This window comes from Lygodium microphyllum, chromosome 24 (assembly GCF_053477565.2).
Source record: "Lygodium microphyllum isolate KBCC chromosome 24, Lygodium_microphyllum_v1.1.10, whole genome shotgun sequence".
Classification (NCBI taxonomy): domain Eukaryota; kingdom Viridiplantae; phylum Streptophyta; class Polypodiopsida; order Schizaeales; family Lygodiaceae; genus Lygodium; species Lygodium microphyllum.
This window is the reverse complement of record NC_141158.1, coordinates 21152538-21177365: the sequence shown is the minus strand read 5'-3', so window position 1 is coordinate 21177365 and position 24828 is coordinate 21152538. Positions and strand designations below refer to the sequence as shown.

At 39.5% G+C, this 24828-nt stretch overlaps 1 protein-coding gene across 2 annotated transcripts; it reads right to left on the bottom strand.

Moving 5' to 3' along the window:
- Window positions 1–5527: 5527 nt before the first annotated feature.
- On the bottom strand, window positions 5528–18835 carry LOC148014904 (2-oxoglutarate (2OG) and Fe(II)-dependent oxygenase superfamily protein). 2 transcript variants are annotated; one of them, XM_087665141.1, is made up of 5 exons: window positions 18654–18835; window positions 7113–7215; window positions 6847–6872; window positions 6669–6755; window positions 5528–6585 (listed from the first exon to the last, which is right to left on the bottom strand). In XM_087665141.1, exons 1-5 carry the CDS (start codon window positions 18771–18773, stop codon window positions 6220–6222), a joined length of 702 nt encoding a protein of 233 aa, XP_087521267.1. In that variant the 5' UTR covers window positions 18774–18835; the 3' UTR covers window positions 5528–6219. The 2 variants fall into 2 exon arrangements, with proteins under 2 accessions (XP_087521267.1, XP_087521266.1); XM_087665140.1 differs by adding an exon at window positions 6987–7015 and having other exon boundaries at window positions 5530–6585; window positions 6669–6872.
- Window positions 18836–24828: the final 5993 nt, after the last annotated feature.

Below are 24828 nucleotides of genomic sequence, written 5' to 3'. Positions count from 1 at the left end.
ACATGTAAGCATTAAATGTTTGTATCTCATTCTTATGTTAGTTGGTTTTTAAATATAAAGTACTCTGGCAATTATCAATACAATGTTAGTGTATGGTGTCAATTCATTGAGGTGCCAAAGGCAAAGGAAGAAGAGCTGCTACTTGCATTGGACACCACCAATGCGAAAGTCTTCTTCCTTCAACTATGCTCCTCATTGTAATATGTTATGCTTACATTATCATGCTATACCTATGTTTGTTTTCAATAATATTCCTAGGGTACATAATACTCCAAATATTTCACATGAAGTGTATATGTTCCAAAAGTTTGGTATTCCAAACAAAGACTCCATTCTAGATAGATTGAGTCCAAACATGAGGAATTGAGCTAAGGTTGAGATGAGTATAGAGGGAAGGTATTATCATGGTGCCACTCCATGGCATAACTCTCCTTGTCGTTTAATATATCAACTTATATGGAAGGTGCTTTTCTATCTCTAGCTATTGTTTTTTTTTTTCTTTTTTGAAATGATAGGATGAATTGCATGCCTTCATCTCAAAAGGAACTACGAAGGTTGAAGCTTTTGGTCTAGATGAGGCAAAGGGGAAGAAACATGTAGATAAGGCTACAAGAGTGGAAGAGGAGCGCCTTAAAGATAGGGGTTGCAAATACCTATCTATTGCCAATCCTCTAAATAGGGATGATTTCTTCAAGTTGTTATTTGGCCTAAGGTGTGTATGATGTGAGCATGCTCAAGGTCACAAGAGATAAGTTGTATCGTCTTCTAAGTTCAAGAATCTCTCTGGAGAGGTAATTTGTATATATAATGCAAGTTGTGTGTGTGTGTGTGTGCGTGTGCGTGTGCGTGTGCGTGTGCGTGTGCGTGTGCGTGTGCGTGTGCGTGTGCGTGTGCGTGTGCGTGTGCGTGTGTGTGTGTGTGTGTGTGTGTGTGTGACCTTTTTCTTCAATGCTTCCTATTTGTGTATGTTGTTGTGCATTGCATGGAAAAAATATTGTTGCATCTTATGAGTCTTACAAAGTCCAAAGACCCTTATTACCCTCATTTTGGTGATTACAAGCTCTTTTGAAATTACATGAAGAAATAGACATATTGGCCTCATTTGCATTCAAAGGTAGTGCTTCAGATTCAAAAGACACAAGTAGAAGGTCCATAGCTATCTGATTCATTTGAGGAGTTCTTTGAAGAATTATGTCATGCAAGTTGACATAATGCAATACATTCATATTGCTTTCTTGAGTCTTTTCTTAAAACATGTGTACCAATGTCAATTGTTTGTAAAATGTGGGTAGGATTTTGTATATCTCTTGGATGGGGTGAAGTCTTCAAATGTTGCAAAGAAGATGCCAACACTTTTGTTTCAGTCAAACATGTGATTTACAGGTCTTCATCTAAACTACTTCTCTACTTTGAACTTTAAAACACTAGTTTTAATGAAAGGAGCAATAGTTCTAACCCCTTCATCTAAAATTTCAACTAGAAGCCCAAGTGAGGGTGATTGGTATATTATGATGGTTATGCATGAGGAGTACTCATTTGCTCTCTTATGGTAAGTGCTTTGGCCATTATGGAGTGGATGGAATGGCATGTGGAAGCCTATTTATTTTCTTGATTTCTCTACCTTAAATTTCACATGGAAGTCCAAGGTTGTTGGGTCAGTTGGTTTATTATTTGGAAATTGGTCTATTGTACAAAGGAGACTCTATCAAATTTTTTGAATGATATTTTACTTTCCTATATTTACTTTACCTTACATCTCACATGGCGAGCAATCATATACGAACTTGAAATTCATGTTCTTTGTTGGTTTCCCATGAAGGTAGTCATGTATGATTACTAAAAAGATATTACTTGAGGCAATTGTTCCACGGTTCTAGTATCAAATATATGTTGATGCTTTGCTAGTGGATGTGACTCGCATTGATAGATTTGCCCGCAACAGGTAAACATGACAATCGCATATTGCAAGAACATCAATTTACATGTTACATGTAGCATTTCATCATCATTTACTTTGCATCAATGACTGTGTTGTTTTTTGAATGGCATCAACAAGTTTTTTGCAACATAGAAGATGCATATATATAGCAAAGATGGAATTCCATGTCCAGAGATAGCTCGATTGATATTTGCAGATTTTCCTAGGAGCTTGCTTGTGGATGCTCTACATTGCACTCTATTGGGTAAGTTACCTTTTTCCTCATAAAAGATTTACATCAAAGTCACTTCTCATAATTCATGATCCTAATGTTTCTTTTAGAGGGCATGATTGTTCCGAAGTGGAACACATTCTCAAAGGATCTAGTTAGGGAGTGAAATTTTGTTATTTTCTTTTTGTGTCACTTCATGTCTATAGATTGTATGCATGTTTTGTCTTAGACACAATCATGGTACCCTAATATAATGTATCCATGAAAATTGTGAACCAACATCTTTTCATGTTTTGATTAATCACACTATGAATGTATGCATGCAAATCATGCATGACCTAGGATATTTCCATGTGGAGGTATGTTGCGTAGGGATATTTATATGTAGAATGGGTACATTGCATGAAAAAACTCAAAAAAAAGGGATTGATTGCAAAAGAACAAAAAGGAAAGCTCGCCAAAATAAATCCATTGTGTGTGTGTGCGTGTGCACCCACGCGCATGCACGCACACATGTGTGCATGTGCGTGTGTCATATTCTAGGAAAAAAACTATTATGAGGATTGTCATAGTGATGTGTGTGTGTGTGTGTGTGTGTGTGTGTGTGTGTGTGTGTGTGTGTGTGTAATGACAAAGCAATAGTACAATAATAAAAAGTTAAAAAAGCAATCACAACATCCATTACAAAGCTCATTAAATAGAAGTGTTGTTGAATGATTTACATTACATAAACTTGAGCATTACAAGGGGCATAGAAGAGATCCCATATAAGAGGTTGTTGAAATACATAAACCTTTCCGTACTCAAACTTCAAAGAATATTGAGAAAGTTGTGAATTATAGCTCCATATCAAGAAGGGCTACCCATGAGGGTTATAACCAAAAAGAGACAATAAAGCTTATAAACCTTTCTAATGAGCTTACATACAACCTTAAAACAAGGCATTCTCTTTTGATGGGATCTTGACCGAAGCAAGGCAATCTTGGATGTCTTAGGAATTGGCCAAATGGTGCCATCATCTTGTAAAGATGATCCTTCTCTACCTGCTCCGTACCCTACAGTGTAAGTAATGTTATTGTTTCCCTATTCCTACATTACACACTACTGTATTGCGATATTTCTCATCAAACTACCAAATTATAGTAATGCAATGTTTATTTTTGTCTTATTAATGCATATATCACACTTCTTACTACATCTTCTTTGTGAAATTGTTGCACTAATTTGTAAGATTCTAAAGCTCGATGATTATTGAGAAGGGTGAAGCTTAATGTAGTTGCTAGAACTCATTAAGTGGCATGCACCATTTTATCAACCCCTCCCTCCTGTGACAATACCAAATCCTCCACCACTAAAATCACCAAATTCGAGGTGCAAATGTGGTCCCTATTTCATAAAATTTCCATGTCCTACTTTCTCTCAAATTGATCTATGTTAGGACTTTTGTAAAGTATTCAAGATTAGGTCATATAAGTTCAGGTTCTAACATTCATCTGAGAGCAACTAAGAGAGAGAAGAATTCACTCAATGAGAGGATGCATATCTATGATTGGTTTGCCAGAGTGTCTAGATCTCTGGTCAACGAGTCCAATTGTACACAATTTTGGAAGGAAGACCTCTAGTGGATCAATAGTTTAGTTTTTAAATTCACCTCCCATTAGAGTGGATATAAATGTGAAGAAATGCTTCCAATGGTACCTCAAGAGATTCAAGCAAAAAATTAAAGAAGTAAGGTGCTACATGTGGGCTAGTTAAGATAGAAGATTGATACAAAGCGATCTTCACTTCTATTATGGTGTTCTTTGCAATGGTTTTTCCTTTCTCTAATGCCAACTAGAAGCCCTATTTAGAGGTGCTTGCGGTCCTTCGGATAAAAAAAGGTTGGATTGCCATAGCTTGAGAGCAAATCACTCCTCCTTACAAGGACTTTGATCAACCTTTTACTCAAGCTTTGGGTCTACACTAAGAATTGGCACAAGCTTGTTGAGTCTTGATTTCTCATTCTTCCCTTGAATGGTTGACTTGGCATTCACCTAGTACTCTATTGCTCAACCCTAACAATCTTAAGAATGTACCGCTTACATTTAAAAATCTAGACTTATGCACAAGTATTCCTTTCATGTGGTACATGGCTTGGAATGTCCAAGAAGCAAGGGCTCTTCATCACAAACAAGTATTGGGTAATTAAAAATACATGTTAGAAACACGTGTATGCATATGTAAGTACATCCTTACGAATGTATGCACATGCAAGCGTGCATGTACACATACATACATGCATGAATGTGCATGCATGCACACACATGTAATACTTCAAAAGGTTCTTTAGGATCTCTCCAGGGATGCACTCATAGTGGATTCTCTCTACTCTCTTACATGCCACTTTCAAGTCCTATGCATACATAGCCTATATAAAGGCTATCTAAATGAAACTCCCACCTTGATCCATCATTCATTGTCGCTTGCTCTCGGTTGGTACTTAACTCCTTGCTCCTCTTCGTAAATCTATGTTTGATTTTGTCTCGCCACCAAGTGCAAAATCTTATGTTGTGGACAAATAGTCTCTCTTAAGCTCTCGTAAGCCCACCTCGCTTCCTACGTGTGCAAGACCTAAACGAATCTCACATATACCATTATTGAGCAACTTTGTTAAGACATGTTGATTCAATCATATATTGACACAGGTGCGTTTCTAGATTATGTTTTGTAGCTTTGAAATTTAAGTTGATACATATCAAAGAAGATACCCATGCCAATAGACATCATGAGAAAAGTGTTTTGTTGAGCCGCAGATGTCTCCTTGCAGTACTCACCCAAACTTTCAAGGTTTTAAGTTTTCTACTTCTTTCAATGAAAGTTGGGCATTGGATCAAAGGGCACATGGAGTGGCAAAAAATGTGATACTTTTTTGTTAATATGATTTCCTTCAACAACCCCAACAAAATAAAAACCAAAGCTCATGCCAATAAGAGGGGTGTGTGTGTGTGTGCATGCACACACTCTTTAACCCACCAAACTTCCAAGATGCAAGACCTCAAGAATCTCACATATAACAATATTCAGCAACCTAGTCAAGCCATTCCGATAAGACCTTGAATTGGCAAACATGTGCTTCTATAAGGCATGTGTTATCTAGATTTCAAACTTGAATAGATAGCTATTGGAAAGCACACCCATGCCTCTACTTATCATTAAGCTCATGTGAGAGGAGTGTTAAATCACAAATGGCTCATCATAATACTTTTTCTGAACCCAAATTTTGAAGCTTCTAAGTTTTCAACTTCTTCCGATGAAAAGCTGATCCTTAGAGCCAAGCAAAATTTCGTTAATATGGCTACATTTCTTCAATGTCCCCAACTAAATAAAACAATTAAGCTCAAGCCGATAAGAAAATTACATGTGCGCTCAACTTGTGGGCTGTTCAAGTCCTCCTTATATCAGTTTTCGTTTGAAAGATAACTAAGGAAGATCTTTCAAGAGGCCCCTAACTAGGATGATCGAGCATAATTTGTAGGACCCTATTGACAAACCACAAAGCCTACATGACCCTATTGACAAACCACAAAGCCTACATGACCATATTAACAATTTTTTTAAATATTTCAAGAGACACCTAATCAGGACAAATGAGCATAATATGTGGGACCCTATTGCCCAATCCCAAAGCCTTCATGGCAATCCTATAGACAAGTTTTCAAAACCATCTGACAATGTTTGGACTTTATAAAGTAATGTCACGTGCACACCTATTCTGGAATGCTGACATTGGCAACCTCAAGACATCACTATAAAGCTGAACTCTTGCCCCTTCTTTTCAAGTATTAAAGGACTTACTTATAAAGTGCACAGAGGCAAGTATAAATCTGCCAAACTTTGTATGTTATCCCAAAATTTGAGAGATGCTTTGCTTCAGCATACAGTGATGACCTATGCCTGGTCTAATTCAGGACCCCATGCCCCATAAACTTTTAAGTTTATGTTCGATGTATCCAAGGATGATGTTGCTGGTAAAATGCTTCTCTGTAAGTGCTCAAGACCAAGCATCCAAATTGCCACTTGAGAATCTTGCTTAGACAGCTAATTTGCGCAATGTCACAGATGTCCTCCTCTTTTGAGTTATTGTTTGGCCATTCCAGACCTGACAACCTTCACTCCTCTTGATTTCATGTGCCCATTTATAACGGGCTTCCCCAGACATAAGAAGAAGATCTCCAGGCTCCAATAAAATTGGCACCTTTTCTTTAATATGAGAACTTTCGGTATCATGCTGTTTATCTGCAGATATATGCCCTAATTGCTGATCATATAAAGAATTGGCTGCAGTCTCTTTTTGTGAGTGGTCTACCCAACTGAAATGCATTACACAGGAGGACTCCAAAGAGACAATTGCTATGCCATCTTCAAACCGCATTAAGTCAACATGTGCACATATGCCCTGCACACAGCCAGATGTTATTAAAGTGAACTTGCACTAGGGAGCACAAAATAACTCAAAGAAGTACGGAAAATGTGACCTACCTCACCAGGTTCGTAAATATTGACTATCATCTGGTCAAAAAGAGGCACTCTGCCCAAGATGTCCAGATTTAAAGGGAGATCCAAAGCCTGAGAAGAAGAATACAGACGAAAAGAATCACTTGTCATACAGTAAGAGCATGTGGCTTCATATATCAGATTTGATAGTTGCAACGCCCACCTTGGTAGATCTTTGAATCTCATGGCCTGAAAAGGCACAAGTGCAGAGAGGATTCAGAAAAGAAAAACCACCCCCACAGAGCATCCATGTTCAGTAGTCATATAAACCAACCAAATATTTGAAACATGAGGTATGAGAACCTGATTATGAACATGACTGAACCAACCCTCTGCAATTCAACAAATCCATGGAAAGTTAAAGGTGAAAAGTCCTACTAACAATAATAAAAAATTGTTTCATATTATCATAATAAAATACATGGTAACCTGCTTGAATTGCAGATAGCAATTGTTTTTGCTGAAAGTTGCTAATAAAACCTTTGCACAGCCAGAGTCCTGGAATTTCCTCGTTTTCCTCCCATGTGTGATGCTACGAAGCCATAAAAACATTCAAAACCCAAATCCATCAGCAGCAGAACAGCCTGCATAGCTTTCAAATAAATCAAAAAACTACAGCAAGTAGGAATTCTCCTAATAGAGTAACTTGAGTTTGTTACATTGTGTGATAAGATCAACTATAATCAAGAACACCAGAAGCTCATCATAACAAACCCCCTCAGCCAGGGCCTTTTGGGACTTGCAAAGGCTCGACAGACTAGTCTGCTGGACCATCTTGCATCCTTGGTCCCTCAAGGGACACACACTCAAGACATCTTCCTCATGCAGCCCGCTCTGCAGAAAGCAAGTTCACTGATGCCCCTATCTTTAGGCCAATCGCCATCAGGGGCCTTAGGCTAGTTAGTCTAGTTGTCCAATAGGAACCTTAGGCTAGTCCTGCTAGAATTTTGGGCTACTCATCTGAATGGACCCTTAGGATGTGCTAAGTAGACCCTTTAGTTGGATGTCATGTAGGTTTTCACTTACTTCCAAGTTCTTCCACTTAAAAAGCATCTTAGTATGAAGTACGGTCTGCAGGTCATTAGGTATTCTTCTGGTACCTGCATGCTGGGCTTGTATATCAGTTAAGGAATAATATTGCAAGGATCTATCAGTTCTAGTTGGGTTGAAGACACCGATTACTGACCCTCCCATGATGGCTCCATGGCTTCTTTGTTGAGCTAAAAATTCATTACCCACTAATTAGCTATTTAAAAAGCCCCGGTTTAGCCTCCATGTATAACACACACATTATTTAGCCATACATGTGAATGCACCCTTACGTGCCCTAAGTATAAATATATTTTATTCTTTGTGTACCAACACATTGTTGGTACACTCATATCGCATCGTACTTTCACTCTGCTCTATCTCTCACTCACTCTCACCAGCCGTCACACTCTCGCACTCACTCTCCTCCAATTGTTGTCACTCTCAGCTGAGCTCCAACAATTGGTATCAAAGCTGAAGGTACAAGCCGACAGTCACTCATCATTGAAACTGACAAGTCAAACAGACTGCTCGCGATTAGCACTAGTCGTCAAGTTCCAGCAGCTAACTGGTCAACAGGACAAAAGGCACACTCGACATTGACCAGCGTGGAAGGGCTGAGTGCTGGCGACAAGAAACACGGGCGACCAACAGGAACGTTACAGCAACAGGTGTGACATGTGACCAGCAGCAGCCAGGCAACGGGGACGTCCAGCAGGCAACGTGTCCAACCGAGAGCAGAAGTGCGAACAATTAGGCAAGCGACACCAACAGGCATCGGGCCCGCGTGACGTTTAGTGGGCAGCACAAAGGTGACGGCAGCTAACAAACCGGCGCCAACGCGACCAACAACAGGCAGGTGGCGTCACGCGACGCTACGCCTGACAGGTCAACGGACCCCCCTCCCCCCAATTTTTTTATCAGAAATCTCTTTAAATTCTAAATTTCCCCTTGTCTTAACGAGGGTTCGCGCATTGGAAGCAGAGTCAACAATTCTGTGCAAAATTGAGCCAGAAATTTGGGGTTTTTCCCAGATTTGACCTTGTTTATGCCTGGCAGTGATTTTCAAGTCAAAAATTGCAGACATTGCGTGTGGTGACCTCAATTAATATGGTGATTTTGCCAAATTAGTCAGAATTTTGGTCTTTTGAGTAAAATTTCTTTACATTGGATCCCAGAAATTTGGGGCTTTTCATGTATTGGCAAAATTTTGCTCAGCTGGGTCAGATTGTCTGACATTTATGCAATTTTGGACCTGAAATTTTGGGGGTTTGTGCAGAATTTGGTAAATTTCTGCCTTTTTGCCCATGTGGTTGACTGGCTCATATACAAACAGCAAAGATTTATTTCTGGTTGAGAGAGAACAGCAGTGTGTTTGCTGATTCAGCTTGTGCTTTTGCAATCCAGAGGCATTTACTCTAGTGTTCGTGATAAAATGGCTGCAACTTCTTCCAGTTCAGGCATTAAGAGTTTGATGGAAATCTAACCATTTGATGGTCATGGCTTTGACCTTTGGAAAGACCGTATGCAAGGCATTTTGTTCCTAAAGGATTGTGAGGATGCTTCGCAAGAAGATAAACCCGCACTAATGTCTGATGCAGATTGGGCCAGAGTAAATAAAAAGGCTGTGGCTTACATAAAGATGGTCACTGATGACATCTTGACAAACATTAAGGGTTTAGATACAGGTTATGCAATATGGGAGAAGCTGAAAACTACCTATGAGATCACCACACCTGTTAATCAGGTGCATTAAATACACAACTTGGTGAATATGCGACTGGATGAGTCAAAGCTTGCAGCTGAGCACTTGAGTGCATTTACAAGGATTTTAAATCAACTCAAAGATGCAAATTTGGACTTTTGATGATAAGTTGAGGGCGATCTTTTTAATCATGACATTGCCTGACTCTTGGGAGACCTTGGTGGTTTCACTCAGCAATAACCCCAATCTCTCATATGATGGGGTGAGGGGTTCTATCTTGAATGAAGAAATTAGATGTATGTCTAGTGGGGAAGGCAGCAACTCAGCTTATAATGTAAAAGGCAGGGCTAAAAAGAAAAATACAAATGCAGGACAAAGAAATAGGAGCAAGAGCAAAGGAAAGGAAAAGAGTGACATTACTTGCTATCACTGTGGTCAGAAGGGCCACAAGAAACCTGATTGCAGGTATTACAAGACGGAACAAGAGAGAAAGAAGAATGCAGGAGATAAGAAAAAGGAGGATAAGACAGATGCATATCTAAGGCAATCAAAGGCAAGGAAAATGCCAATGTGGCCTCTAGTGTGCTCATAGAGGAGCTTTCAGATATACAGAGGCTGATATATCATGTGTAGTTGATTATGATGCCCTTGTATGTCACATGCAGGATATGTAGATCACCAAGGCTGATGTGATTGATGCAATTTTGTCAGTTGATGATGGTGTCACTCAGACTTGGATTGTAGACTCTGGTGCCTCTTTCCATGTAACTCCTTGCTTGGAGTGTTTTGCTATGTTCAATACAGGCACTTATGGAAAGGTGTACCTTGGAAATAACCATGCTTGCAGCACTGATAGGATTGGCACTGTGCACTTGTCTTTAGACAATGGGCAAGAGCTTGTGTTGAAAGATGTGAAATATATGCCTGGCATTAAAAAGAGTTTACTATCTGTTGGTCAACTTGACTTGCATGGTTACACTACACTGTTTGGTGGTGGTTTGTGGAAAGTGAAAAAGGGTTCCATGCTGATTGCAAAAGGAACCAAGAAGGGCACTCTGTATTGTTTGCACTGTAAAGCCTTGAATGGCAAGTTTCTTTGCAGTTGCTGAAATTTGCAGCCACTAGGAGTTATGGCATAAGAGATTAGGCCATCTGAGTCAAAAAGGACTTGATGTCCTTACCTCTCTGAAGAGGGTTGATGGAAAAGGCTCTAAACTTGACTTTTGTAATGAGTGTCAGTTTGGAAAGCAAATAAGAAATTCATCTTCCTCTAGTGTCTCTCGTAAGTCCAATGTCTTGGACTTGGTGCATTCTGATGTATGTAGTATGCCCTTTAAATCATTGGGTGTGTTGCATATCTTGTCTCCTTTATTGATGATTGTTCCAAGAAGATTTAGGTATACCTGTGGAAAAAGAAAAGTGAAGTGTTTGCTGTTTTTAAAACTTTTCATGCATTTGTGACCACTCAGACAGGTAAAAAGCTGAAACGCTCGAGAACTGATAATGGGGGTCAGTTCACATCTATTGAATTCAAGTCCTTTTGTGACTTGCATGGAATTAAGAGGGAGCTTACAGCTCCTTACAGCCCTCCTTCAAATGGGGTGGCTAAAAGATATAATAGGAATTTATGTGAAAGAGTACAGTGCATGCTGTCCACTGCTAATCTCCTTCATGAATTTTGGGGAGAGGCACTCAAAACCGCAGTTCACATTTGCAACCGCTCTCCAAACAGATCCTTAAATAATGGCATCCCTGAGGAGGTTTGGTCCGGCAAATCAGCCTCATATAACCATTTACACATATTTGGCTGTGATACTTTTGCGCATGTTCAAGATGAGTTGAGGAACAAACTTGACCCAAAATCCACCAAAGGCATCTTCATGGGCTATGGTGATGAGGATGAATTTGGCTACAGAGTGTGATTACCTCAGTCCAAGAAAATTATTCGCAACCAGTATGTTGTGTTCAATGAGGCAAAATTGCTGAAAGGTACTTTAGCCTCAAATGAAGATATGAAAAAGGTCAAGTTTCAAAGTTTGCAGCCACCTATTACTTCAGAAAATGAGCCTCATGGTGTTGTACCACAAGCTGAAACTAATGGTCAGCCGGTTATTTTTGTGCCAGATGATGATGGACAGTAAATAGGAGCACAAGGAGGTCATGGACAGCAAGATAGACTTGCTGACTATGAAAATGCAGATACTGGTAATGAAAATGAAGGTGCTATACAGCATGAACAACATGCTGAAAATGGCTTACAGCAGCCAATAAATGCTGAAAATAATATACCTACCTCTAGATGTAGATCCAATTCCTAAAAATGTTGATCATTGGGTACACAGGTCTACACACGTAAGAAGGCAACCACATAGGTTTTACCCCTCCTTGCATTATGTGATGCTTACAAATGACGGTGAGCCTCTTACATACAAAGAGGCCAAGTCATATGAATTCAACAATAAGTGGGAGCTAGCTATGCAGAAAGAGATTAAATCTCTATATGCAAATGATACTTGGGATCTTGTGTCATTGCCCGAGGGAAGGAAGCCACTTCCAAACAAATGGGTGCACAAAGTAAAGACAGTTGATGGGAAACCCAAGTACAAGGCAAGACTAGTTGCCTTCTTGCATGGTGACATTGATGAGAAAATCTACATGAAACAGCCCGAAGGTTTTGTAGTTCCTTATAAAGAGCAGATGGTGTGTAAACTAAAATGCAGCCTGCAGGGGCTGAAAGCAAGCACCACGACAGTGGTACAAAAAGTTTAACACTTTTATGCTATCTCATGTGTTTACATGCAGTCATACAGATCATTGCTTGTACATGAAAAAGAATACATATGGCAGCCCTATCATACTTGTTTTGTATGTGGATGATATGTTGCTAGCTGGAAAAAGGAAGACTAGCTTGGATGCTCTCAAAAATCAGCTGAAATCAGCTTTCTCCATGAAAGATTTAGGGAATGCAGAGCATATTTTGGGCATGAGGATTCACAGAGATAGAATGCAAAAATTGTTGTTTTTATCTAAAGAAAAATACATTGAAAAGGTACTGGACAAATTTAACATGGTTGAGGCTAAGCCTTTTGGGATACCCTTACCTCCTTACCTTAAGCTTAGTAAAGCCAACAGCCCAAAAGACAACGTGGAAGCAAATGCTATGAAGGGAGTCCCTTATGCATCAGCTTGTGGCTCTCTTATGTATGCTTTGGTTACTACTCGTCCAGACATTGCTCATGCAGTGGGAGTTGTTAGCAGGTTTATGTTAAATCCTGGCAAAACACATTGGGAGGCTCTTAAGTGTATTCTTCAATACCTAAAGAGTACACAAAGAAAATGTATTTGCTATGGGCAGGGTGCACATAGTTTGCAGGGTCATTGTGATGCAGACATGGCAGGTGACTTGGACACTCATAGGTCCAACCAGCGGGTATGTCTTTATAGTTGTGGTGGGGTTGTTTCTTGGAGTTCTAGGTTGCAGAACATCATTGCACTGAGTACCACTAAAGCTGAATACATATCAGCTACTGAAGCTTCTAAGGAAGCTATATGGTTGAGCAGACTTGCAGAGGATCTCGGCATGTCTATGGGTACTACGGTTTTGGGATGTGATAGCCAGAGTGCTATGTACTTGGCTAAGAATGCCATGTATCATTCACGCACAAAGCATATAGATGTGCAATATCATTTCATCAGACAAATTCTAGAAGATAGTCAAATCACATTGACCAAGATCAAAACACAGGACAACCTTGCAGATGTTCTCACTAAAAGTCTAACCAACAACATGAGCATTGCATCCAACTAGTGGGAGTTGGTTAGAGGTTCACTTCGGACCTTTAAGTGGGAGGTTGTTGGGATAAAGGCCCGGTTTAACCTCCGTGTATAACACACGCACATTATTTAGTTGTACATGTGAATGCACCCTTACGTGCCCTAAGTATGAATACACTTTATCCTTTGTGTACCAACACATTGTTGGTACACTCATATCGCATCATACTTTCACTCTGCTCTATCTTTGACTCACTCTCACCAGCCATCATACTCTCATGCTCACTCTCCAATTGCTGTCACTCTCAGCTGAGCTCCAACACAGGTTGTGAGCTCCTATCAAAGTCTAACGGAGACATAGGAGCTCTGACAGTTGGTGTGTGTTTCTTAGTTTGTGCACGTCTTAGTGTGCATTTCTTGTGTTTGCCAGTCAGATGACAATCAGTGCCGCCTGCTAGCTGTGCCCCCTCACTCCAGGATGCTGTGATTTTGCTCAGGCAGCCACATCAGCATTTTTCGCTTTGTTTATTGCTGCTGACTATATTTATTGCAGGTCAGACAGCATTTATGGCCATGTGGACAGCAGTCGGCCAGTTTCGGGGCTGTTATGCTATTTATAGCTGCCCCCCCAAACTTGGCAAAGCATTCTTTTCTGCAGGTTGCTGACTTGCACACTCCATCTCCGATGCTACTGCCATCATCATTCTCAGTGTGATCTGGTGCCCTCACTAACGCCTAAGGCTGCATCCAGGGACTGATCAGTCCACACTGTTGTCTTCAGCAATCATCTTCGGTCAATGCAGATTTCTTCCTTCTTCTTCCTGCTCTCTCTCTCTTCCTCTCTCTTTGTGTTCATATCCTTCTTCTATTGCACACTCTCACATGGAATCATCACCAAAAGAGAGGACACAAAGGTGAGGAGCTGAGGCGACCCTTCCAAGCTAAAAATGCAGCCTTCCACATTCACATTTTGCTGCAAATGCAAAATGTTTTCTGCAAGCGACAGCTGCTTCTCCCCACACAAACCATCTACACCAATCCCATCACGATCATGTAGCTGATTTCCACTGTTCGAAGGGTTATCTACAGCAAACACATGTTTTCTAGATATTTTGCAAGTCATAAAAGATGTCTTATCACCAGTTTGCAAGCTTTCATGCCTCAAAGGATGAGCATTCTCATCATTCCTGTGAAAGGCAGTGAGATTATCGCAATGATTTTGGCGGAGACCACGAAGAACGGAGGTCACTAAGTCCATTTGTACAGCAACCTTCTCCTTCCCCCTCCATGTTTCTCAAAAGACCCAACTCCATGGTCTTAAGAGGCACCCACACTGCAAGTGCCCGTACTTCTTTCTTTGCCCAAAGAGGACTGCTTGGATGGCTCTCACTATTCATAGTGGTCGTGTAAGGTGGAGTACATTCTCGATACCTTCAACCTTTGGGAGTTTGTTTCCCATCCTATACCCTGGCCCATGGAGGATTCCAAAGTGGGATCAACGATAGACTGTGCTGCCCTATGGAATTGAATCAACTCTTGAGCTAGAACTTTTCTTTTCATGAGCTTAATAAATTTTGCCCTAGTGCATGTTTGCAAATTGAAACTACCATAGAGGTTTGGAAGAAGCTAGCGTCTCTCTACCATCAGAAGACATTTGCCCATCACATATCCCTTGAGAAGAAGCTTTGGATGCTCAACGTCAATGATTCTCTTCCATGAAAAACCACATCAATAAATTGGAGGACATGAGAGATAAACTTGCATCTCTCGAATCGACTATATCTTCCGAGGACACGGCCATGGTCCTTTTGACTCAACTATAATCTCTGTAGTTCGATATATTCTATACCAGTCTTTTGCCTTCGAGGACCCAAAACAGTCTTCTTTGGGAGAACCTTGCCACGCTAGTCCTGAAGCATGACGAGCGGCCTAGGGATATAGGTACCAATGGATCCAACTCCATGAAGGCTTTTACAGCACATTCGAGAGGGAAGGAAAGAAGAAGGGGGGTCCCCAAGCCAAGAAACATGAGAACAAGAAAGATGATTCCAAGGATTCCAAGAAACATGAGGACAAGAAAGATGATTCCAAGGATTCCAAGAATAAGTGTAAGTGCCCCCATTGCAACAAGGGCACTCATTTGGAGAAAAAGTGCTAGCAAATGTACCCCCATTTGAAGCCGAAGGAGGGGTCCAAGGATTCAAAAGCTACACCCACTACTATTGAGCTCGTCTTCCTATACTTGTTCAAGGTGGAGGATATAGCTCTTGCTTCTTCCTCTGAGGAGAGGCCTTGGCTCATGGATAGTGGGACCTCTTCCCATATGACTTACCACCAAGATTGGCTTCAAGACATGAGATCTAGAGGGGAATCCATCACCATTGGTGACAACTCTTTCATCCCTGTGCGAGGAGAAGAGACCATTCCCCTATTACTCAATTGGCATACTTCTTTGGCCAAAGTCCCATATGTACCAGATTTGGGCTTTAACCTCTTGTTTGTTTATGGTCTTACACAACTAGCTAGGTACCCAAGTCATCTTCACCCAAGATGCAATCACAGTGGAGGATGCATCTACAAGAGCTACTCTTTGGGCATGCACCCGATAGAGTGGACTTTACCTACTTAACAATTGCAAATTATACATATTCTGATTTAAACTACCTTTTGCTATTGTATCCTAGGCCTCCATCTCAACAAGATATACCTATGGTCAACCTATACACCTATCCATTTGATGAGAAAAAGCCACCAGACTGCTCGACATAGATCTCTTCCTTCAAATCATCATTTAGGAAAGCAGACTTCACATTAAGTTGATAAACCGGCCATCTTTTTTCACACTATCTAAAGACATTCTTGCTGTAATACTCAACTAAATATAATTTCAGAACTAGAGCCAAGCTTTTGACCTTCAATCAAGTGCCTCAGGCTCATAAAATAATGTGGGTAAAAACCGGCCGACGTGATCAAAAAACTACCGACCACACCACAAATGAATAAAATAATCGACGAATGTTCCTCCAGCTACCGTGTGGCATCATCACCTACCTGACAAAACTGCATGTACACTGTGCCTGCTGAAAATGCCCACTAGTTGACATGAATAATGAATAATACCCTTCGAGAGTACCTCCAAGAGAACTGACTACATCAATGTTAATCTAAGAAATGCAAGTTAATGGGATGACTAATCTCTAACACCATCCTTTGCTCCACATGTCCCTATCCCTCCACCATGGGCTTCTCATGGGGTTAGCATACCCATACCAAGTCATCCATGCCCTCATTTGGATCCATTGTACACACTTCTCGTATGCATGGTGGACAATATGGGATTACTTCCGGAGTGTACTCTACTCTGCCAACCTATCTCCCATATCCATCCTACCTCACTTACACACCTTATCCGTCTCCTAGCACTACCACTCCTATTGCAATGGCCAAGAATGCCTTCACACATAAGATCCGTTTTAGCAGGTCATTCACCACAACTTCATGCAACAAGTGCTTGAATCTCAAGGGCTTTGGGACTTCGTCATTGCTCTAGAGCCTATACTAAACCCTTGATTAGTTCACCCTAATCTGATCCATCAATGGAGAGCCTGCAATTCCACATCCACTAATGCAGGGGTTGCTTCATGAGTTCCAGTCTCAATTACAGCGTTTTTCCCTCGCATATGCTTAGAGTCATCTCATTGACTACTATACAACGGGAGTTTGCACTCAACGTATAAATCTCAATTTTGAGCTTTAGGAGTTTCCCACTAAGGGGATGATCTGAAAGTTAAGTTGGCTGAATACCAATGGTTGCTTGCTGAGTTTGCCACTATTAGCTCCCTGGAATCAAACGATAATCAGGTCACATTCTTCTTGAACAAGTTACCCAACAAATACTTCCATTTTATCTAGCAAATTATCTCACTACCTAGATTGCTAACATTCTACGAGTTTGAGTGTACATGAGGCTGCACAATCAAGTCCACAAGAACTCCTCCACACATATCCATTTAGAAGGGCGAGGATTGGTTACCTCTTCTTCGGGAGGGAAAACCATGACAAACACAACTACTAACAGTGACAATTGAAACCCTTAGTGCAATGAATCAACATTCCTAGTGGAGCTCATGTAAAGCTTATGTCTTGTCATTGTCTAAACTCTTGGATGCTTGCTTTCTAGACTGCTAAACGCAAGTGAAGAGTTGCTCATAGTTTATGTGGAGCCATGGAAGTTACATTGTCATACCGAGGTACTGCAATTAGTGACTTTGAGGTAACTTAACAAATGTCAAAGCATGGTAATAAGAAATGATAGCCACTACTTCAAGGCAAATGCATTGGCCATCCTCAATGTGACATGGCACATGACAACTTACTAAAGGTCCAGAGTATCAGTGCTATGAAAAGCATTGCCACCTTCGCCCTCCCAAAAAGGCATCTATGGCTAAACAAAAGGAAGCTGCTTCATTAACATCACGGGAAGACCATCTCCACAACTTGGAGGGTCTAAGTCATGGCTTGTCAATAATATGCTACTAGTCATATTATGTTATATTCCAAGGGACACAAAAGTCCAACGCAACAAAGAAGGCTCTGTCATCATGAGTCTTATGCCCCTATGTCCTAATCATCATGGTCACAAGTCAACATCATATGTTCTTGTGTTCCACACTTGGGTTTCAATCTTCTTTCATTATATACCTTACCAAGCTTGGTACAAAAATCACCTTCAACAAGGCAATAGTGATTCTCAAATATGAGCGTATTGGAGTGATTCTCAAATATGAGCATATTGGAGAGAACCTTTGCGGACTACAAGTGTGCCTAAGAGTTTCACAAAAGGTGGATCTTCAAGTTATTTAATCTTGGAGGTTGTAGTTAACACATAACCTCCTAGTTTTTATCACAAAACTAGGAAGCAAAACTCCATGTCAATACATAATAGCATGTGTTTTGTAAAAGACAAAATTTTGTAATCATTGTAACGATATAGCTGAAGACAAGAATATCCTTGTTTGTTGTCAAATATGGAGGAAGACAAACAAAACTGCAAAAAAGACATTGCATAATGCATAAGCATCAAAGAAACTAAATATCTATACATAGAAATTCTTAACGTAGAGATGCATCTTCAAGAGCTTTAGAGATAACTTCTTAACCTAGAGATGCATCTTCAAGAGCTTTAGAGATAACTTACTGATGCAGCTCTTTAAGATGCAAGACTTGAATAGAGATGTGGTACGTCTAGAATACAAGCTCCATCAAGTCATTAAGATATGTGGCTCATGAATAGTATAGCTACTAGAAGGTCAAAAAAATGAAAAACTGCATCAGTTCTTCTTTTGAAATCCTGCTTTGATCTAGGCTTGGCCATCGAACCTCTCATACCTAGGCTTTATGCAAGTGGTATGCAACGAACGAGTCAGAGAGAACAAACGATGCGATGAAAGCTATGCGCTTACGGCGGTCAAGCACATGTCGATGCCATCCATGGGTTGAGCCCTGTCGTCATCTTTGCCTTCTTCAGAGTCGGAATCACCGAAGACGTACGACAGCAATCGCTTTTCTCGCTCGTCCGCCATGAGATTCGCAAGGTAAGATTCCTGATACAGACTACCCTCTCGACTAAGGCTGGTTACACGCCAATCCCTGCCCAAAGTGTGGGCATGCACTTTTTAGGACTCGGTGCGGACATGGGCGTCATACCTTTACACACCAAATAGATACAGTTTGTACAAAAATTAAAAATAATAAACTTATAAATTATTTGATTGGTTGCAAATGCAAAAAGTACACCCTTGTCTATCACTTTACAAAGTGGGCAGGGGAGACTCCCCGTCCAAAAGTGGGTGAGGAGTTCACTTGTTTAACACGTAAACAACAGGTCATGTCCTCTCTCGTGTGTAAAGGAATGCGAACGCCCAACCCTTAAATAAGTGTTTTGATTGGTTAAAGCTTACAAAATGGGTGTCTATCATTTGGTATGTAACCAGCCTAAGATCTAGTTTCTTATCTTAATTTGTTGACGAGGCCTTGCCTTCCCTCAGCACCATCTCCCACTTGGTCTTAAAGGCCATCACAAATTGGGATCTACCACCTAAATTACACTATCCCATACATTACATGTGAATGATCATGACCATTATTTTTTGAAAAAAAAGTAAACTCAATCCAAAAAGTGAACCCCACCTACACTTTTAGTAAACTTAGCCAAAAAAGTAAGCCTAGCCTACTAAAAAGTAATTATCAAAAAATTATTACCAAATATTAATTTATTAAAATATAATTACTACATGATACTCTAAAACTTGCCAATTTTAACATGTGTACAATGGATAATGTAATGGTTGAAGGTTTGCCTAATTTACAAAAGCATATAGGTTCAACTTCCTCCAAACTCTAAATTTTCTTTCTTCATTAACTTTTTAGTTTTTTTGCCTCCTTAGAGTCTTTAATATTTAAACCTTACCTTTTACAAGTTTGTATTTTTATCTTGAACCCCTTCCTAAGCTTTCGAAGCCCAAACTTATGGAAATAACTTCTAGGGAGAGTGAAATTTTCTAAGGAGAAATTCTAAGGAAATAACTTCCATGGAAAAACAAAAATTCTAAGGAGAAGTAACAAATTACCAATGAGAGAAGTTTAAATATTAATAAAATAACTTCTAAGGAGAGATAAAAAATCTAAGGAAATAACCTCTACGTAGAAACAAAAATTTGCCAAAGAGAGAAGTTTAAAGATATAAGAGTTTAAGGGAAATGAAATTGTGGCAAACCTTTAACCATTAGACTATCCATTATACACATGATGCAATTGGCACGTTTTAAAATATTATGTAGTAATTACCTTTTGCCATATCAATTTTTTATTTATTTTTAATTAGTAATCACTTTTTAGTGGGCTGGGTTTACTTTTTTAAAAAGTAGTGGTCATGATCGCTCGCATGTATCAGGTGAAATTTGGACTATAGATCCCAACTCTTCAAGGTCTTTAAGACCCTGTGCAAGATAGTGTTGAGGGAGGTCTTCGTTGTTTTTGAGTTGTCATCCATTTAAAACATTCGTGTTTTTGAGCTATCATGGTTTAAAATGAGTGGTCATACAAACATATTTTTGCCCGCCCCATCTCTACTCTATACTATCTCATATTTTCTAATTTTCCTAAGCTTTCACCCGCCTAATGAGTGCTTATGTCCTAACCATTTGAAGTATAAACACATATATAATTCTTTTCCAAGTGGGCTGCATTTGCAACTATCCACATGCAATATTACGAGAGAGACTCTCTCTCTCTCTCTCTCTCTCTCTCTCTCTCTCTCTCTCTCTCTCTCTCTCTCTCTCTCTCTCTCTCTCTCTCTCTCTCTCTCTCTCTCTCTCTCTCTCTCTCTCTCTCTCTCTCTCTCTCTCTCTCTCTCTCTCATGTAGGTCACATGTTTTCACTTCTAAATGGGCAGAACATGCTACAAATACAAACTCCAAAGTTGTCTGTGTTGTGCCTAATAAATGTCGTATTGGGAGCTAGAACCAAGGATGGAGAGGAAGATACTACATGCAAATAAGGAGAGATTGAGAGATGCAAGAGATCAACATAGATGTAGCGAGAATAGTTGGATAAGTAGACATAAAAAATGCTTTACACTTTGAGCTTTTGCAAAATATGCTTTTGGTTTAGCATTCATGTATGGCATGGTGTGAATAAAACACCTCGCCATATTTAGCAATAATAAAACACATAAGAAGAAGCAGAAGAAGAAGGTAAAGGAGGGGGACAAAGACCTCCAAGCTCAAATGATCATGCTCTTGTGACTAGCATTCCATGCACCTTAATATCAAGAGATGCAAGGGCATGGTGGTTGTGACTTATGCCTTCATCCCCCCCACATGCTTACCAATGTGAGGAGAGGTGAGCAAGCATTAGCACAATAGAGGTGAGTCGGGTCTCTCTCTCTCTCTCTCTCTCTCTCTCTCTCTCTCTCTCTCTCTCTCTCTCTCTCTCTCTCTCAAAGAGTGTGTGCAATGTAGATTGATATGAGAGACCCTATGGAGGGGGAGTGAATCTTCCTTTGCCTAGGAGACAGTGTTTGTGTTCACCTTGTCAATAACATACATAGGGGCATTTAGATCATACCTATATAACCTACCAACACAAAAGACAAGGAGCCCACATGTGAGCCCTCCTCTAAATCACCCTTCATCCCAAATACATCCAACTCAAGAAGTAGCAAATGACAATCATAAAATATCATATATGGCAATAGATAGCCCCATCAAGGCATTTAAGGAAGATAAAAGCAAAAAATCACACAAAGTTTACAATGTTGCATAATACCCTATAACTGCAAAGGGGGTCATTAACTAAAGTAGCACAATGGTTATTTCTACACCTGGATTGGAGAGGAGAAAATCAACCAACATTTTACATGCTACCAAGGATCAAAAGCTAGAGAAAGTACTCTTTAAAAAAAAAAAGAGGACTACGTGAAAAGATCATCAGTGGATATAGATCGATCATTGAGTATGAAGTAAGCAAAACAAAAATTGGGATCCATGCATGACTTCAAACAAATCTAAATAGCAACATGGTTGACCTAGACAATAGGTGGGTTGGTAGCGAAGGTCAGAGACATAGAAGAAATCATAGTCACCTTAATGGGCATGTGAGGTGTGGCTAGCACCATGGCCAAATTTTGGGAATCAGTAAAGGTAATCCAATGCTCCATTATTCTTACAAGTGATTTTAACATGGTGGAGACAATAGAAGATAGATTTGAGGGAAAGGGAAAAGTAATTCCAAGTAAAGTAAAAACACATTGGTTAAGTTGAAATCTTAATCTGTGCCGCAAACTTCACTTGGTCAAATAACCAAAATCGCCACATACTTTAAAAAGATAGACTCGACAAATTTTATCTATCATCAGAACTTCAAGCAACATTCATAGACCTCAAAGTTAAAACCTTTATTAGTATTCTACTCTCCAATCATAATCTGATCATGCTTACCCTCTCTAATAAGGAGTATAGGGTCAGGTAAGGCTCTATTCAAATTCAACTACATTAAGGATTGGATCAAGAGCATTTGGCCTTCTCACTTTCAAACTGCCCTACTCCTTGGGAAAATCCTAGACAACAATTGTCACATAAACACAAAAGTTCTTCAAAGAGGCTAAGATTAGAGCTATTGCAATTAGACACAATAAATGAAATGCAGCATATAAGGAAGTTAGTTCCTTCAAAGGTAGAATAGAAGAAGTAGTAGAAGCACTTTTAAATTGAATTGGAAATTCCCAAAGATAAACTTAAGAGGGAAGAATTTTTGGAAGCAAAGTCAATGCAATATTTTTTTTGGGGAATGGTGGGCTAGGAAGGTTGGTAGACCCATTAAGGAACAATTCAAAATGCTAAATCTTAAAAAGGAAAGAGATTGAGTCCCTCTTCTCACAAGAGCAAATGGCTAACTAGCCAATCCCAAGCATAAAACTTACAAAGTGCCCATCAATTCTTATCGAGAATCTTCAATCAACCCTCTTAGCATAACATAGAGAAAACCAACATTAAAGCCCAAATTGCCATTTGTAGGAAAAAGGTAGTATCCAATTACCTTACTAGGCTACTAGATGCTAAGTTTCCCACACTCCTAAATGATTTTTTTGAACCTTTAAGTACTTCCTCACCAAATCCTTGATGAGTGTTTGGAAAGAATACATCTAATTAGGAAGACTACCACATGCACTAAATGAAGGAGTAGTAAAACTAATACACAAAAAAGAGGTTGAAAGGACTTGGTTTGTGCTTAAACATAGCATACAAGGTATATGCCAAGGCTCTAGTGTGAAGCTTTTTGATGCATCTAGATGAGTGGATACATAAGGAACATAAGAGATTCATAAAAGGAAGGTACATTCTAGATGCCACAATAGGCCCATGGGAGAGAGTAAAGTATGGAGCGCAAACAACCAACCTCAATCACGTCTTTCTAAAATTGATTTCAGTAATAGAATAAGAACTTGTTCTACAATCCCTAAACACTATGGTTGATGGGAGAAATTTTATCAAGTTTTTATCAAGCCTATTTTGAAATGCTTTAGCACAATTAGTTATTAATAAGGGGCTCATCAAACCTTATATCCTTAGGAGATCCATATACCAAGGATGCCCCCTAGCTCATTTGTTGTTTGTTATTTGTTATTGCAACTTATGCTCTAGACTTGCTTTTGGATAAGCAATTTCAATTAGGTTTGATTGGAGGAATTAGGCTTATGAATACTAGTTAGGTTTTGGATAAGCAATTCTACTTAGGTTCGATTCAGGAGATTGGGCTCCTAAATACCTAGAGGCACATGGTGTTGAACCTTTTTGTACATGACATGAATGCAACTATACAAAATTATGAATGATCTCTTCAAACATTTTGAAAGTTTCTTGAGACTTTCTACTTGGCTCCAAGATAAACCATTCAAAAATAGGAATAAAGACTCTACTTCAACCCCCTCAGTTGGCTCTAAGGCAAATGGGTGCCAAGAAATTGAACAAGAAAAAATATTTTGTATTTTTGGCATATCTATGGGATTCGAGCTAACTCTCAAGAAACATTAGGAGTGGGTCATGGACAAGCTTACCAAAAGAGTAGAAATATGGGAAGGTTTTCAACAAGGTTTAGCATCAAGATGATTAGTGCTTAAGCATATAACCATCTCCATATGCATTTATTTTTTGGACTACTAAAATCCCTCAAAACCATACCTTCAACAATTTGATGCAATCTATTGGAACTTCCTTTGGTATGGAGACGTCATCAATTTCAAAATATTGAAAAGTGGCATGACATATTTTCACCTTCGACAAATGATACATGTGGTTGGGAATTCTTGATAATCATATGTTGGCATGTATATTTGCACTTTTGACAAATGATATGGGGGGTTGGGAATTCCCAATGTTCATATGTTGGAAAAGAACTTAATAACAAAATGGATAGTGTGAAAACTTAAACAGGATGATGAGGATTGGGCCCTTGTCATAAATCACAATATCAAGCAAGGAAATGAGAGGAAATGATGGTGGGATATAGAGTCAATGCAATGATATGAATGCACATAGCTCTAGTGCCATTCAAGTATCTCATGATACTCTTTACTACTTCCTAATGCTTCTTGCCATAAACTTGCTAACTACTCCCACTACATAAGCAATGCCTAGACATATGGTAACCATAGCATACACCAAGTGACCAATAGTTGATGCATAAGTTATCTTGGCCATTTTATCCTTCTCCTCATCGAACTTAGGGTTGTTCTCTTGGCTAAGTTTAAAATATAGAGACAATGGAATATTAATAGCATTTTCCCTCTCCATATTGAAATGCTCACCAATATATGCATTTTGAGACAAATAGAGAAGCTTCTTATCTCTATCCTTAATAATCCACATGTTAAGAAGTGAACCGGAGAGAGAGAAAGAGGAGAGAGAAGATTGCAGAAGAGATAGAAGAAGATGTGCAGAAGAGAGAGAAGTAGAGTGACGAGAAGAGAGAAATATTAGAAATGGAGAGAGAAAAGCAGGAAAGAGAAAGAAGCCATTGAAGTAATTAGAAATATTAGAAATGGAGAATAACAGTAATTATATTAATGTGTCAAAAGAT

Bases quoted from the DNA above. Each gene is read 5' to 3' on its own strand.
- LOC148014904 (XM_087665140.1), bottom strand. From the start codon at position 18,773: ATGGCGGACGAGCGAGAAAAGCGATTGCTGTCGTACGTCTTCGGTGAT. The intron at 6,873-6,986 runs GTTCTCATACCT...GTGCCTTTTCAG, and splicing joins TCAGTCATGTTCATAATCAG to GCCATGAGATTCAAAGATCT. The intron at 6,586-6,668 runs GTAGGTCACATT...GGCTGTGTGCAG, and splicing joins ATATTTACGAACCTGGTGAG to GGCATATGTGCACATGTTGA.